Here is a 17,753-nt window from a genome sequence, read left to right as displayed (position 1 = left end):
CGGGATAAGCTGCCAGGGACCGCGCCGGGAGCGGGTATTTCATATTTACCTTCCCTCGTTCCACCGTTTCCCCGTCTTCCGCGTCCTCTGCACTGACTGTTCAGGTCAGAGGGCGCAATGACCTATTAGTGTGCCCGCCGCCCTCTGCCTGAACAGTCAGTGCGGAGAGATGGGACTCTAAGGAGCAGCGGGAAGCAAGGAGAAGAGTGTCATATTTTTTTTTTTATTTTTTTTTTATTATTGCAGCAGCAGCATCATATGTGGCACATTGTTATATGGAGCATCTTATGGGGCCATAATGAACTGCATGGAGCATTATATGGGGCACATTGTTATATGGAGCATCTTATGGGGCCATAATGAACTGTATGGAGCATTACGTGTGGCACATTGTTATATGGAGCATCTTATGGGGCCATAATCAGCATTTGTGCAACATTATATGGGGCATATTTTAATATGGAGCATTTTATGGGGCCCATCATGAACTGTATGGAGCATTATATGGGGCTCCTGATTTCAATATGGATATTCAAAAACACAACCTACTGATGTCTCAGTTAATTTTACTTTTATTGGTATCTATTTTTATTTTTGACATTTACCGATAGCTGCTGAATTTTCCACCCTAGGCTTATACTCGAGTCAGTAAGTTTTCCCTGTTTTTTGTTGCAAAATTAAGGGGGTCGGCTTATACTCGAGTATATACAGTACTTATATTTTGCTATGTGGGCACATTGCCTAACTTAATTCCTCAACTTTCCCCAGAGTTGTCAAAGGGTGTATAGGTGATAAAATGGAGTAGCTATTTTACCCCGTTACATGACTTGGTCAATAGCACAATAACCCCATCTGAGCAGTCTGACAGGACGGGAATATTTTCATGTTATGGCTTTAAATAAGTTTTGGTGGTAAAACGGAATTTATTTTAGAAACTCTAATGTAAAGATTTTTTTTCGTGGGTAGTTTGTCGTTTTAGTGGGGTATATATCCGTTATTGCTTTATGAATTCAGAGGGGCCTCATTGATCTGCTAAACTGCTTCCTAAATCGTTTTTGATATATTGTTCTGCTTATTTGGACATTTTGTTCTCAGAGTCCAAGCGCATGGATTCTGATGACATTTTACACCCAGCTAATAATATTATATAATATATCACACATAACTGGGGGTAAAAAATTATTAGAATCCAAGAGCGAAGACTCTAAAAACAAAATGTCCGAATAAGCGGAGCAATACATCAAGGATATCCCCAAGATGTCCATTTCCCTTTTTATACCTTTTTATTAAAAATGTTGCAGAACACTGAAGACGGCAACTTGCAAGACATGGAAGCGCAGTTTGCATCCATGAGTAATGAGAAATCAAAGATTGAGGAAAAGCTTCTCCATCTTCAGCAACACATGGAAATTATGACAAATGAAAGCAATGAGCTGAGGGTCACAATTCAGAGTCTGCAGTCAGAAAGGGACCAACTGAAGGAAGACCTTGGAGAGAATGTACAAATGGCAAGTATTGGTTTTTGAACGATCTCCTATTAAAAGGTTGGGTTTGTTACTTGTGGTGTTTGGTTTTTGTTTTTAAACTTTGTGTAAGCGTTTTAATATCGCTGCCTCAGGAGCTTGTGACATTGTACAGTTCATTAATAATTAAGGATGATTCTTCCAATCATGGCAACCTGTCAGCAGTTTTTAGCCCAATAAATGTCCACTACTAGTTTATATTATGGGATAGCCTTTCTGATTATGCACCTATATGCCTTTCTTTGTGTGTTTTGCATTATTTTCTGCAAATTCTACAGATGTGGTTTCCCCTTTCTGGCTGGAATACGTAATCTCAAGGCAACTCTGAAGACCTCACGTGTATGTGCAGCACACCCATGAAGCGGAGGCCATGTTATTACACGTGCGGGATGCAGATGGACCTGCCTTGGGATTACGTGTCTCCTACTGAGGGATGTCTGATACCAATGATAAACTACCTCCACAAGAAATAATGCAGAAATACAAAATTTGTATAGCTTCATGTTCAGTAACCTCATGAGCTCCTATGAATTAGTAGTGTTTTATTTAATGAGGCAAACGATCTTGACATGGTGCCTTCAATTACAGCAAGTTGCCTTATGAATTATGAGCAGTTTCTGAGTCGTCTTGTGTCTTCTTCCTTAGTCTATAGAAACTCAGGATGATCTTAGAAAGGCACAAGAGGATCTTCGGCAGCAGATACAGATGGTAGAAGAGCTAACATGTAAAACTGCATCTTTAGAACAAAAGGTATGGTGTTGGTATCAATACTATATTTTCTGTTCATATTACACAGATATGATATAGCATCTTTGTCTTTTTTACTTTTTTTTTTTTCCCCCTCTACCAGTTGGCTTCAGTTGAGAACCAATTGCAGGAAACGGTTTTGCTTTTGAAGGAAGCCAATAGTGAGAGAGAGCTTATTGAGCTGTCAAAGGAGAAACTGCTATTAGAACGGGAAGATCTTCACAATGAAATAGAGACCAAAAAATTGGCTCTAGATAAGTGTGAAAAAGAAAGATCTGAAGCTGGCCAAAAAATATTGGACCTCACTGCACAACTGAAAGCTGCGTCCGAGGAGCGGAACAAAATGGAGCTGAGAAATGAAGAACTGCAAAAACTGGTAAAGGACAAAATAAATCTAAACTTATTGCAATGTTGCGTTAACCCTTTTTCCTACCATGACAATTTTCACACTTAATATAAACACCCCCTCTCCCCACGAACAATAGAGTAAAATCAAGTTATGCTCCCACACTAATATATCACCTGAAAAGCTCTGAAAGTGCCTCCTCACACTTTACTTCCAAGGGCACAAGTATTTAGTTTTGCATGAAAACATGGGCCCCAATTAATTGCTTTTTTTAAAGAAGCACTCCTCCCATCAGCATTTTTATCCTCTTTATATTGCAATCATCATGTTATATAGCACTGTGTACTTACAATTGCTCATTTTGTCAACTTTCCCTGTATGAGTCATGAGTCACTGGAAAAATCCCAGACAGGAAGGAAAGGAGCAGCTGAGTCAGGAGTTGAAGAGGGGAATGATAAATGCAGAGAAAAGAGGCTTCCTGTTTCTACATAGAGCAGAGAAAAGAATTAACTGGGTAGAAAGGCAAAATAAGCAACTGTAAGTACACAGTGCTGTATAATATGATTGCAGTGGATAAAGAAGCACTCGCAAAGTTTTAGCCTCTTTAAAGTCATTACCATATGTGCTCGACTGGTGTATGTTTTTAGTTTTCATTACCCAAGTCTCAAAATACAGTTTAAGGCAGGAATTCCGGTTTTTGGCTTTGCGTTAAATTCATGAATTGCGTTCAGCATTTTGATGACTTTGGTGCCAAAAATAGCCTCTACCACAAGACAAAAAAGTAAATTAAATGATATTAAAAAAACAAAAATAAGGCTGACAAAATAGCCGGAGACTCTCAACACCTTGGGGAAGGAAAATAAGGCAGTGACCCAAGAAAGACCAACTTAAATTTATTTATTTGCCAACTTACACAATTAATCCAAACACTATCATCCAGTTCACAGCCGGAATGCCCTTATCAGTCCCTTGCTGTTGGCGACTGCACTGCCATATAACTAATGGGTGCGGTAATGGCTTTTCTTTCTCTATCGCCTCTCATTGGGGGACACAGGAACCATGGCTGTATGCTGCTGCCACTAGGATGCTGACACTATGCACAAAAATGCTAGCTCCTCATCTGCAGTGTACACCCCACCGACTGGCATTATACTCTTCAGTTTAGCTTAGTGTCAGTAGGAGGTGGACACGGGTCTTTCATTAGACCCTTATCTACCTCAATGTGCGTCGTTTTTCTTTCAGGTTTTCTTCCAGAGGGATACAGGGTGATCAGTCACACCTGTAGTCCCACAATACGGACTATGAGTACGGTGTGTACTGCCACCCCGTATCCTCATAGATCCGACAGCAGGACCAAGATCCTGGCACACACAAGCGTGCTCAGAAGTCCGGTCCTGCCTCTGTCCCCCACCCACTCGCCCACAAGAGCCTGTCGGTTGGAGGAGACAAGGACGTCCATCACCAGCTCCATGGACGTCTAATACCTTCCACGTTTTAAGGTTAGTACCAGACGGCGTGGGATGTTTAGGTGAGTATCCTTTTTCCTCCCTATCAGTCTCTCCTTGGGGGGTCTCTGCGGATTCTCTGCTACAAGAGCGGGGAAATATGGGCAGGGCATGCTCTTTTGACTCTTCCACACTACTTTTCCTGCGGCCGCAGCCACACTGCTGTTACTGCGGCCGCACTTTTTCTGGCACAGACCTCCGATTCGTTTGCGCGGCGGCCCTGGTTACCGGCCGTGCTGCTTCCTCCACGGCGGCCGCACTTTTACAGGCAGTCGCACTGCCTTGCCTGCGGCCGTATCCTTGCTCTGTGCGGCCCCCCTACAGGCACTGCGCCGTTTTTCCTGGCGGCCGTACCTTTCAGAGTTGACTCGCGGTCCTCTCCAGCGGCCGCCGGCTTATAATATATACTTCTGGTGCCGTGACTCTGCCACTTCTGGTTTGCTCGGGCGGGCTTTTCTCCCGCCCGACGACCTCCCCGCATTCTCCGCCCTCCAGCGCCATCTTAGTGCTCCTGGGCACTCAGCAGACTCCGCCCCCCCCCACACTTCGCTGGCGCCACACATCGCCGTTCGATCACGTGCAGAGCGTGCAATCAGGTGTTTTTATCCTGCGGTTCCTCGTGTATTGCGGCAGGAGCCCTTATCGCCTTCCTGTCTATAGACTTCCACGGAGGTCCACCTGCAAGCCAGATGACGTCCTCCACCTGGATTCAGCTTTCGTCTGCCGTGAGTAGCTCTGCACTGCAGACTGACACTCGCCTCTGCCCCCTGTCCCCTCTAAAGGGGGCCGCACTCGTCCTCCTACTTCTTCCTCTAAGTCCTCTGCCTTAGTCAAATACTCTGCATGTTCGTCTTGTAACTTCAAACTTCCCTCAGGTCAGTCCTCTCCACTCTGTCAGGCCTGCAGCAACCTGATTGTTCCCACTGCCCAGGATCCCCCGGCTGCTCCGCTTGAGAGTGATACCCCCACCCCTGGCTGGGTTTCCTCTCTGTCACAATCGGTGGCGGATCTAACACGGGTGTCTCAAACACTGGTGTCAGTGCTAGACCGATTACCCCTACAGACTCCTGCAGTAGCCAGCGGGTCGCAGGAAGCTCCATCCGAGCCCTCCAGCCGCAAAAGGTCCAGACAGGAACGCCGGTCTGAGTCCTTTTCTTGCTCCATCTCGCCACACGGTCCTTCTCTGCGGTCCCCCCCCCCGGTCCTCCTCCCCTGAGTCAGGCGAGGCGTTCTCTGATGCGCCTTCGGAGGATGTTTCGGAGCTGGATTCGAACCAAATCGCTACCATGAGGGATATGGTTCAGAATCTCATTGGAGCGATAAATCTAACCTGTGGCATCAAGGAGTCCTCTACGGAACCCGCAGATCAGGCGGTTTAGTTTAGACGGGCTAAACCACCTTCCAAGTTTTTCGCTCCTCACCCGGAATTCGAGGAGATTATGACCAGAGAAAGAGAGAACCCGACCAGACGCTTTCAGAGAGGAAAGCGACTTGGCGTTTTATATCCTTTTTCTCCGGAGCTCACCGCTAATTGGACTGCTTCTCCTTCGGTGGATCCTCCAGTTTCCAGACTGTCCACCAACAACACGGTCCTTCCACTGTCCGGCTGAGCATCTCTGAAGGATTCCAACGATAGTCATAGAATCCTTCGCGAAGTCAGCCTTTGAAACGGCCTCAGCTAGTCTTTGCCCGGCCTTTGCTTCCAGTTGGGTTTCAAAATCCATATTCAAATGGGCCAAACAACTCCGTCGGGGCATTCTGGACGGGGCTACACCCGGACAGCTGGCGGAACCTGCCAACCAGATTTCTCACGCGGGTGAATATCTGGTCTCCGCCTCCCTGGATGCCGCGTATTGTGTGGCTCAGGCATCCAGCAACGCGGTTGCCATCTGCCGGACCGTTTGGCTTAAGGCCTGGCAGGCGGATTTGTCTTCTAAAAAGTCCCTTACCAGCCTGCCTTTTCAGGGGTTTCATCTCTTTGGTTCTAAGCTGGACGAAATCATTAAGGACGCCACCGGGGGCACAAGTTCTCTTCTTCCCCAGTCCAAACCTCGTCGTCCTCCTCCTAGATGTCAATTTTGGCCTTTTCGCCGCTTCGCGGCGGCGTCAAACTCCTTTTCACAGCAGCAACAGAGGCCACGGACACGTCAGGAGAAGAAGCCAGTATCCTTTAGGCCCACTCCTTCCTGGCGTCCTCGCTACCCCCAGGGTAGATCCTCCAGGTCCTGGACTGGAAGATCCACATCGGCATGACTCTCCGCAAGACCCCGGCCCACCTCCCACTCTGGCCGGCCGTCTCCTCTTCTTCAGGGACGTCTAGATCTCCTCAGTAGAGGACGCATGGGTCAGGGAAGGTGTATGCTCGGGATACAAGATAGAGTTCGTTTCACGACCCCGGGATCGTTTCTTCGAATCCCGACCTCGAAGAGACCCCGCTCTAGTTCCAGGTTTCTTCGCAGCCATCGCTTCTCTCCTCAAAGCCGGGGTAATCGTCCCCATCCCAGAAAAAGAACGGTTCACAGGTTTCTATTCAAACCTTTTTGTGGTACCGAAAAAAGATGGCAAGGTTCTTCCCATTCTGGACCTCAAATTACTGAACCGGAGAGTTCGTCTGAAGCACTTCAGGATGGAATCCCTTCGTTCAGTAGTTGCTTCCATGGAGGCTCAGGAATTTGTGTTCCATAGATATTCAGGACGCCTACCTCCATGTCCCGATATTCCCGGGACATCACCGATTACTGCGCTTTGCGGTGCTCCAGGAACATTTTCAGTTCGTCGCCCTGCCGTTCGGTCTTGCAACCGCCCCAAGAGTTTTCACGAAGATCATGGCGGCGCTGATGGCCATCTTGAGGGTCAGAGGCCTGGTTCTGTTTCCATACCTCGACGACATCCTCATCAAGGCTCCGTCCTTTTCTCAGGCTCACTAAAGCCTGTCCATCGTTCTCGACACCCTAGCCCGTTTCGGGTGGCTGGTCAACCGGAAGAAGTCCTGCCTTATTCCTTCTCAGCGCATCCTCTTTCTGGGCATGCTCTTCGACACTCATCAGACCAAAGTCTTTCTTCCCGAAGACAAGAGATCCATCCTTCGTCGGGACATACGCTTGCTCCAGGGTCCTCTGCCTCCCTCCTTCCGATCGGCCATGAACGTTCTGGGGAGGATGGTAGCAACATTGGAAGCGAATCCCTTCGCCCAATTTCTTTCGCGACCCCTCCAGCAAGCAATTCTGTATCAGTGGGACAGGTCTGTCTTCTCCCTGGATCGTCCGATCCGACTCTCTCCCCGGGTCAAACGGTCTCTCAACTGGTGGCTGACGTCACCTCTCAACTCCCAGGGCAGGTCCTTCCTTCTGGTTCACTGGCAAGTGGTGATGACGGAAGCCAGCCGTGCTCGGCTGGGGTGCGGTGTTTCGCCATCTGACTGTTCAGGGCCGTTGGTCGGTGAAGGAGTCAACTCTGCCGATCAATGTCCTCGAGATTCGGGCCCCGCATTCTCCACCATATTTAAGGCAGCGACTTTGATGATCGTGCGGTAATGAGACAGTGACCCAAGAAAGTTCAGCTTAAATGTCGTTACTTGCCAACTTGCAAAATAAATCCAAACCTTTATCATCCAGTTCACAGCCAGAACGTCCATATCAATCTGTTAGCAACTGCACCACCTTATATCTCACGGGTGCGGTAATGGCTTTGCTCTAGTCTTTGGCTCTAGTTTGTGTTCAATTTCACACAGACAGGCATACACAAACTCCTGCTCTGCTTCTTGCACACCATCACAGACACACCCAACCCTTACCTGAAAGTTGAGTGATCGATCTGTCCCACTGCCTTCCTACAGATTTCTTCAAAAATAAAAGGCCGTGTCCTGTTTTCCTAAATCTGACTTCATCAATTAACTTGGCCAAGTCCACATTCACTTTTATTTTGCGTTGTAACCACAGCTGTGGTTGTAATTACAAAGCTCTCCTGTGGGTTCAGTATGTTTCTATTTACAACCTGGGGTCATCTAACACCCGTCGTATACGATTTACCTCACTGCCTCACAAGGCGTATAGGTGTCTAATCCTCAAATATGTAAATCTGGACTTACCTGTAGCCATTTGAGTTACTGAATCAAAATATGCCCTTTAGTTGCAGGGTTGATTAGAAGTGCATCTAAACTTTCCACTTTTAATATAGGTAGTCTGATTTTAAGGGTGGCTGTTTCCATCTTTTTATAGGAATGTTGTTTAATGGCATTTTTCACCCTTCAGTCTACAGAAATCCAAGATGATCTTCAAAAGGCTCAAGAAGAACTTCAGCAGCAGAAGCATAGAGTGGAAAAGCTGACAAATGATATTTCCTTACTTAAAGAAAAGGTATGAATTTCCCCATTGTAAATCGCTGAATAGCATCCATATTTGCAGGGATGTCTCACTTGGTTTTGTTTTGTTTTTTTTTATATATGTATATTTTATCTCCACAAAGTCCTCTTCGCTAGAGAGAGAATTAGAAGAAAAAAATCATATCCTGGACAAAGCTGCTGAAGACAGATGTGTTTTTGACATGTCTAAACAAAATCTGACTACTGAATTGGAGCAGGTTGTGGAGGCCTTAAAGAGCAAGGACTTTGAATTGAAAGAAGCTGAGAAAGAAAAAGCGGCAACTTCTCAGATAATACTTGAACTCACCAAAGAAATAAAAAGTGTTGCACAAGAAAGGGATGACCTGCAGAATTCCAGACAAAAACTGGAGGAGGAGGTATGTTTTATAGAACTGTGCAATTTGTACGAAAAGGGGATATATCACTTCCTTTATGCAGACTGTCCCGTTTACGCACAACATGTCGGCCTCCCTGACTAGGTCAGCATTTAATTAAGTTTTAGTTGCCAGAAGGAAAATGAAAAATGTATTTTATATGTACCTTGATATGAACTTAGTGTGGCTCGGGGCAGGTGCAATGTTGTATCCCCCTCAATTTGCATTCTGAGCACCTGGTCACATCTTGCCCAAACTCAGTCAGCAGCGCTACACCTCTGCACAGACATTGCAGAAGCTTAGAACCACTCAGTGTTGGCACAACCCCTGTCTGTTTAAGATGGTACAGAATGAAGGCCACAACAAACCAGCGGCGGTAGTGACATTGAGTGGAGGTACAGAGCCACTGACTGAGTTATGGTAACACACTTGAATGATTGATTTAAGTGCTCAGTATGCAAATTAAAGGGGTGTAATTGGACACTGCGTCCTTGGCCACGCCAAGGGTGCATTGAAGACGAAAAATATGATCCAGCTTCCAAAAAGCAAAGATTTATTGATTAAAAGATGGGTGTAGACACAGCTACGCATTTTGAACATGCATGCTTTCTTAAACCTTTGTTGAAGAATGCAATGGATGTTTGAAGTGCGTAGCTGTGTCTACACCCATGATGGAATCTTTTAATCAGTAAATCTTTGCCTTTTGGAGGCCTGGTCATCTTTTCTCCTACGCCTCATTGTGGGACACCGGACCATGGGTGTTATGCTGCTGCCACTAGGAGGACACTAAGTTAACACAGAAAGATTAACTCCTCCCCTGCAGGATACACCCTCTCGCTGGGCAATATTCAGCCAGTTCTTGCTTAGTGTCTGTAGGAGGCACTTGGGTCTGTTTCAGACCCCAACATTTTTATTTTCTTTTTGATTTTCCATAAATTTTTATTTTTTAATTAACCGAGTGAAGGGGGCGACGGATTCCTTTCAAGGGTCCGCTCTCCCCCGAACCATCAAAAGGCGAGCACGCGGAGTATACCTCCCCGTACCCTCTCCTGCGACGGTTCCTATACGGTTCCAATCTCCCCCCTGTAAGATGGCGAGCACATAGAGCTCTGGGTCTTATGTGCCTCTCCTGGGCTCCTCCGCATATCAAGGCCTTCACCTGATGGCGTCATGTAGTCCCCACGACAGCTGTAAGTCCCCTGCGGCAGGCACAGATGAAGATGAACGGAGGGTCCTCTCCATCCCCCGACAAAGGGAGGATGGATTGAGCTCATACCCTCGCAATGGAGGCTGCATTCCTACTCTGTGACGGTGAGTAGTTCCCTTCCTCACACTGCCTGCGTGGGAAGGTGCGGTTCTGGTCCCCGGGGAGAGGTGCCGCTGGCTGGACGCTAGCGGCGGTCAGCCGGCGCTCCGTCGCGGCTCGCCAGTGCGCACCACCGGCAGGCTCCAGAAATTTAGTCCCCAGCTTTTCAGCCGGACTAGGCCGCAAGCTTAATTCCCCGCCCACTATCCAGGCACTTCTGCGGGGAAACCGGCCGAAACCACTGACCTGACTGCTCTGAAGGCGCCGATTTTCTCCTATTTCTCCCTGGGGACACAGGCACAGGACCGGGGGGTAAGCTGTACAGGAGAGCTTAACCATTCCCTGCAAGCGCATACCCTGCATATCTGGCCCTCATCTTTAAAGGCACACTGTCTCACCCTAAAGAGGCCAAAAAGGTTAGCAAAAAGCACACTGTGTTTTTTACCTCATGTGCCACTTGTCATACTGCCTTGCCTCGAGCTCACAATACCCTGTTATGTGCGGATTGTGATCCGGCCTTTGTACAGTCACCTCCCGCCACCTCTGACCCTGCGGAGCCTAGTTCCCCTGAGTGGGCCGCTTCCCTGTCACATTCTATGACTTCACTGGCCAAGGAAATTGATTCCCTCCGGGGTTCCTCTCTAAGTCAGAAAGCCATGTTGTCTACCGCAAAGGACTCTGGCAATGGTACGGATCCGTTCACCAGCAGCGGGTGCACCCAGTCACTAAGGGCTCAGGGTGCCAGAAAACGGACCCATGTCGTGTCCCCTGTCCACGGCCCCGTTTGTGCTTCAGCCTCCGCGAGTTCAATGTCTCGTTCCCCTTCTCCTGAGAACCGCAATGCACATGACTCTGAATATGAGTCCGATGCATCTTTAGTTCATGATTCCTCGACTTCTCAAGAGACCCTTGATTCTCTTATTGAGGCGGTCGACAAGACCCTGAAAGTGGACGAGGAATCTGTTTCCACTCGGGAACACGTCGTGTCTTTCAAAAAGTCAAAACGTGTCCAAAGGGTATTTGTCACTCATACTGAATTTAAGGACATTGTCCAGAAACACAGGGACCGGTCCGATAAACGTTTCACGGGTCAAAAGCCGATTGAGTCCAAATACCCCTTCGCTCAGAAACTAATGAAGAACTGGCTGCAGTCTCCTTCAGTGGACCCTGCAGTATCGCATCTCGCCTCCAAGACGCTCCTTTCCTTGTCTGACGGTTCTTCAGTAAAAATCTCTGACCACCAAATTGACTACCTGGCTCGATCTGTCTTTGAGGCGACAGGAGCGTCGCTCTTTCCATCTTTTGCCGCTACTTGGGTGGCTAAGGCTATGGTCGCTTGGGCTGAGGTACTGACCACAACCATCCACGACAGTAATCTCCCCTCAGAGGCAATCAACGTGGCCAACCAGATCGCTCAAACCGGGGACTTCGTAGTTAACGCCTCAATAGACGCGGCCAATTGGGCTCCACAAGCAGTCGCAAATGCAGTCTCTATCAGAAGAGTCCTGTGGCTCAGATTGGAGAGCAGATTCGGCTTCCAAAAAATCTTAGGCATCTCTGCCATACCAAGCGGGTCGCCTATTCGGTGAAAAGCTAGACCAAATTTTCTCTGACGCTACCGGAGGAAAGAGTAAATTTCTTCCTCAACAAAAGCCTACCCGGCCGTTTCGGTATCAACAACAACCTTGATTCCGGCCCTTTTGCAAGAATCCTAATTGGTCTTCCACCTCCTCCGGATCAGGACGAGCTTCGCGCGGACACAGAGGTTCCCAGGTCTCATACAGACCTAACCGTAGCTGGGAACCCAGACCGAGGGCATCTGGATCTAAGGGATTCAGATCCCTTAGACCTGCCACTCAATGACTCGTTGCAACATCCAGGGGAAATCGACCAAGTAGGCCGTTTACTTTCATTCCTCCAAGCCTGGCTCTCGGTCGTCCACGAGAACTGGTGTCCTCCGGATACAAAATAGTTCCCCCCTCCCAGACACGTTTCTTTCAGTCGTGTCCTCGCGAAACAAAGACAACGGCTTTTCTCCAGGCCATAAGGGCACTACAAGGGGACTGAGTCATCTTTCCGGTTCCCCTAGATCAAAGGTTCAAGGGGTTTTACTACAACCTATTTGTGGTCCTAAAGAAGGATGGATACTGGACCTAAAGCTTCTGAACCACTTTGTAAAAATTTGGAGCTTCAGAATGGAATCCCTCCGCTCTGTCGTCTCATCCATGGAAAAGGGAGAGTTCCTAGCATCCATAGAGATCAAGGATACTTACCTCCACATCCCAATTTTTCCCCCTCATCAACAGTTCCTTCGCTTCGCTTTTGTGGCCTTACCTTTTGGCCTTGCCACCGCTCCCAGAGTTTTCACCAAAGTCATGGTAGCCTTCATGGCTATCTTTTATGATCGGGGAGTGGTGGTACTTCCGTACCTGGACACCCTGCTGATAAAAGGCCTGTCATATCCAACCTGCGAGGAGTCCGTCGACATCACGGTGGATACTCTTTCTCGCCTGGGTTGGAAGATGAACTTCGAAAAATCTTCCCTGGTTCCAGCTCAGCGGATTTCCTTCTTGGAAATGACCCTGGACACTTCCCGCGGCTTGGTCATTCTCCCTCAAGAAAAGGCCTTGGCCTTGCAGCAGGGAGCACAGAGTCTCTCCCGCCCAGTCTCTCACTCCATTGATTTCAGCTTGCGCATTCACGGCAAAATGGTAGCTGCCATGGAAGCGGTTCCGTTCACGCAGTTCCATCTCCGTCCCTTACAACATGCGCTGCTGTCAGTTTGGAACGGGAACGCGTCTTCTCTCGACAGCCACTTCCGTCTGTCTTGGCCGGTCAGGCAGATCCTCAGGTGGTGGACGCTGAAGTCCTCTCTGAACCAGGGGAAGTCCTTTCTCCCAGTGCGCTGGCTGGTGGTGACCATTGATGCCAGCCTTTTGGGCTGGGGTACAGTCTTCAGTCACCACACAGCTCAAGGGTAGTGGTCCACTCTAGAGTCGCGCCTCCCCATCAATATCCTGGAAATACGAGCGATCAGACTAGGTTTGCTCAGTTTCCACCATCTCCTTGCAGGTTGACCCATCAGAATCCAGTCCGACAATGCCACAGCGGTGGCGTACATCAACCGTCAAGGGGGAACCCGCAGCAAGACTGCCATGCTCGAAGTGACCCACATCCTCCGCTGGGCCGAGCTCAACCATTTGCCGATCTTGGCGATCCACATACCAGGTGTGGAGAATTGGGCGGTGGACTTCCTCAGTTGCCAGGGTCTCGCCTCGGGCGAGTGGTCCCTTCACCCGGAAGTTTTCCAGCAGATTTGCCATCGCTGGGGGACCTCGGATGTGGACCCCATGGCCTCAATGCTCAACAACAAGGTCCACAAATTCATTGCCTGATCACTCGATCCATGCGCCATCGGAGCAGATGTCTTGGTTCTACCGTGGCATCAATTCCGCCTTCCGTACATTTTTCCTCCTCTCCCCCTGCTACCGAGGGTGATCAAGAAGATCAGGGCAGAGGGGGTACCAGTGATCTTAATTGCGCCAGACTGGCCGCGCCGGGCATGGTACGCGGAGCTGGTTCAGCTGGTCGCCGACGTCCCCTGGCGGCTTCCAGATCACATGGATCTCCTCTCACAGGGCCCGATTTACCAACAGAACTCCGGGGCTCTGTCTTTGATGGCGTGGCTGTTGAATCCTGGATTCGAGCCCAAGCTGGATTCTCTCCTGAGGAGTCATCCTCCATGATTCGTGCTAGAAAGCCCGTGTCCATGCGCATTTATCACCGTACCTGGCGAATCTTCTTCGCGTGGTGCAATGATCCCCTTTGGTATTTTCCATCCCTTCCATATTGGAATTTCTCCAATCAGGACTAGAATCGGGTCTCGCACTTAGCTCCCTCAAGGGACAAGTGTCAGCATTGTCAGTCCTTTACAACGAAAAATTGCCACCAGATTACTGGTTAAGAAGTTCATTCAGGGAGATTCCCGTGTGGCGCCTCCCTATAAAATGCCTTTGGATCCATGGGATCTTAATTTGGTCCTTGGAGCTCTTCAGGAGGCCCCTTTTGAGCCACTGCAGGACGTCTCTGACCTTTCCTGGAATGTAGTTTTTCTAGTGGCTATTACGTCAATCAGGCATGTCTTGGAGTTGGCGGCTCTCTCCTGCCGACCCCGTTTTCTGATTTTTCACCCGGATAAGGCAGTCTTGAGGACTTCTCTTTTTTCTACCCAAGGTCTTTTCCTCCTTTCACCTCAATGAAGAGATTATTCTGCCTTCATTCTATCCGGCACCAGTCCATCGCGTTGAGAAAGCTCTGCACTCTTGATGTGGTTAGAGCTCTTCAAAGGTACATCTCACGGACGGCTCCCTTCCACAAGTCAGATGTCCTGTTCGTGCTTCCAGAGGGACAACGGAAGGGCTTACCCTTCCAAGGCCACTCTAGCCAAGTGGATCCGATCGGCCATTCAGGAATCCTATTGTGTCAAGGGTGCTCCTATCCCAGCACCTTAGCTGTAAGTCTATGGTACATGGGGTAATAGCAGCTATTATGCTCCCCACCCAGGGACTGCTTTAGCACGTCCCATGGTCCTGTGTCCCCCAATGAGGCGTAGGAGAAATAGGGATTTTTGTGTACTCACTATAAAATCCTTTTCTCCGAGCCAATCATTGGGGGACACAGCACCCACCCTGTGTTAGCCTTTTGGCTTGTTGTTAGTTCTTTGGGTTTGACATAGTTTTATTGTCTTTCGTTTAATACTCCTACTGCTGTGCACCAAAGCCCCCTCATTTGCATATGTAATAGATTTTAATGGTTTACTTGCCAGAAGGAAAAAAGACCTCTACATGCCAGGCTTTTTTTTCCCTGAACGTTAAAATTGGATGTCATCTGTGGCTATAAATCAGCTGAGAAGAGCTTGGGAGAAGACAGTTAAGAGTTACAAATTTGTCATAGCGAGCTCACTAACAGATTCTGGTAACACATTTTGCAGCCAACAATAGGCAGTGCAAAGAAGAGTTTCTAGAAGGCAACATTTTTAATAAAAACCAATTGCATTAACTCGTCATGTAATGCTGTAGAAGAACAGGCTTTCACAATTACTGGATCCCCTTATTTAGACGAAGCCCATAAGTTATATCCAGTTGGATTTCTTTTCCATAAATTCCAGCTTTATTCAACTAGGCTTAATTTTAAGTTTGTTTTTGAAATAATCCCATTTAACCCCCTTCTGACATTGGATGTAATATTCAGTCCATGTGTCCTCGGCCTATTTGACCATGGACAAAATATTAAGTCATCGCGATCGCCCGTGCTGTTATGGTCTGGTGATGTAGGAGCGACATGCGACTAGCTCTGAGCAGGTGGTAACTATACAGACCGCAGTTCCTGATCTTAACACAGACACTAGCAGTAGCCGTGGGATGTTCCTGTCACTCCCTGGACACCTCGTCACAGCCGGAGAACTAGCTACCCCTAAAGGTAGAAACAGGAAAGCTATCTTGCCTCAGAGAAAATCCCCAAAGGATAGACAGCCCCCCACAAATAATGACTGTGAGAGGAGAAGGAAATGACATGCGTAGTATGAAACAAGATTTAGCAAAGGAGGCCACTTCTAGCTAGATAGAATTAGTACAGGACAGAACACTGTGCGGTCAGTAATAAAAACTAGAAAAAGTCCACCGCAGAGAAATGCAAAAATCTCCAAACCTGACTAAAGGTGTGGAGGGCAAACTCTGCTGCCCAGAGCTTCCAGCTTAGCTGAATAGGTTCATACTGATAAGCTGGACAAATGAGCAAAACATAGAAAGTAAACAACAAAGTCCACAACAAGTGAACTGCAAAAGGACAAGCAAGGACTTAGCTTTGCTGAACTGGTCAGAGTGTCAGGGAAATCCAAAGAGCCGTGACTCCAGGCTGGAACAATTGACAACTGGCATTGAATGAGGGAACAGGCAGACTAATATAGCCGAGCCAGAAAGACGATCAGAAAAAACAGCTGCTGAAGCTAAATCCCAGAAGCAGCCATACCACTCAAAACCACAGGAGGGAGCCCAAGAACAGAATTCACAAAAATGCCACTTACAACCACCGGAGGGAGCCCAAGAGCGGAATTCACAACAGTACCCCCCCTTGAGGAGGGGTCACCAAACCCTCACCAGAGCCCCCAGGCCGATCAGGACGAGCCAAATGAAAAGCACGAACCAAATCGGCGGCATGGACATCGGAGGCAACCACCCAAGAATTATCCTCTTGGCCATAACCCTTCCACTTGACAAGATACTGAAGCCTCCGCCTCGAAAAACGAGAATCCAAAATGTTCTCAACCACCTATTCCAACTCCCCCTCAACCAACACTGGGGCAGGAGGATCAACAGATGGAACAACGGGTACCACATATCTCCGCAACAAAGATCTATGGAAAACATTGTGGATGGCAAAAGAGGCTGGAAGGGCCAAACGAAAAGACACTGGATTTATAATCTCAGAAATCTTATAAGGACCAATAAACCGAGGCTTGAACTTAGGGGAAGAAACCTTCATAGGAACATGACGAGAGGATAACCAGACCAAATCCCCCACACGAAGCCGAGGACCAACACACCGACGGCGGTTAGCAAAACGCTGAGACTTTTCCTGAGACAACGTCAAATTGTCTACCACATGAGTCCAAATCTGCTGTAACCTGTCCATCACGGAATCTACACCAGGACAATCAGAAGGCTCAACCTGCCCTGAAGAAAAACGAGGATGGAAACCAAAATTACAAAAGAAAGGCGATACCAAAGTAGCCGAACTGGCCCGATTATTAAGGGCAAACTCGGCCAACGGCAAGAAAGCCATCCAATCATCCTGATCAGCAGACACAAAGCATCTCAAATAGGTTTCCAAGGTTTGATTAGTTCGCTCAGTTTGGCCATTTGTCTGAGGATGGAACGCCGAAGAAAAAGACAAATTAATGCCCATCTTAGCACAAAAGGCCCGCCAAAACCTGGAAACAAACTGGGAACCCCTGTCAGACACAATATTCTCCGGAATGCCATGCAAACGAACCACATGCTGAAAAAACAATGGAACCAAATCAGAGGAGGAAGGCAATTTAGGCAAAGGCACCAAATGGACCATCTTAGAGAACCGGTCACAAACCACCCAGATAACAGACATCCTCTGGGAGACAGGAAGGTCCGAAATAAAATCCATGGAAATATGCGTCCAAGGCCTCTCCGGGACAGGCAAAGGCAAAAGCAACCCACTAGCGCGGGAACAGCAAGGCTTAGCCCGGGCACAAGTCCCACAGGACTGCACAAAAGAACGCACATCCCGCGACAAGGAAGGCCACCAAAAGGACCTAGCAACCAAATCTCTGGTACCAAAAATCCCAGGATGACCGGCCAACACAGAACAATGGACCTCAGAAATTACCTTACTTGTCCATCTATCAGGAACAAACAGCTTCCCCACAGGACAGCAGTCAGGTTTATCAGCCTGAAATTCCTGAAGCACCTGCCGCAAATCAGGGGAGATGGCAGACAGAATCAGCCCTTCCCTAAGAATGCCAACCGGCTCAAGGACTCCAGGAGAATCAGGCAAAAAAC

At 48.2% G+C, this 17,753-nt stretch overlaps 1 protein-coding gene across 7 annotated transcripts in view; it reads left to right on the top strand.

Moving 5' to 3' along the window:
- CENPE (centromere protein E) overlaps positions 1–17,753 on the top strand; it is a 211,295-nt gene that overhangs the window by 150,591 nt on the left and 42,951 nt on the right. For all 7 annotated transcript variants that reach the window (XM_077278140.1, XM_077278132.1, XM_077278125.1 and 4 more), the window contains 5 exons: positions 1,302–1,508; positions 2,169–2,273; positions 2,374–2,646; positions 8,372–8,476; positions 8,586–8,858. In XM_077278140.1, the coding sequence (XP_077134255.1) occupies positions 1,302–1,508; positions 2,169–2,273; positions 2,374–2,646; positions 8,372–8,476; positions 8,586–8,858 (963 nt within the window). The remainder of the gene's footprint in view (positions 1–1,301; positions 1,509–2,168; positions 2,274–2,373; positions 2,647–8,371; positions 8,477–8,585; positions 8,859–17,753) is intronic.

This window comes from Ranitomeya variabilis, chromosome 1, assembly GCF_051348905.1.
Source record: "Ranitomeya variabilis isolate aRanVar5 chromosome 1, aRanVar5.hap1, whole genome shotgun sequence".
Lineage (NCBI taxonomy): Eukaryota > Metazoa > Chordata > Amphibia > Anura > Dendrobatidae > Ranitomeya > Ranitomeya variabilis.
Note: the sequence above shows the minus strand (reverse complement) of the source record. Positions and strands in the feature narration are given on the sequence as shown.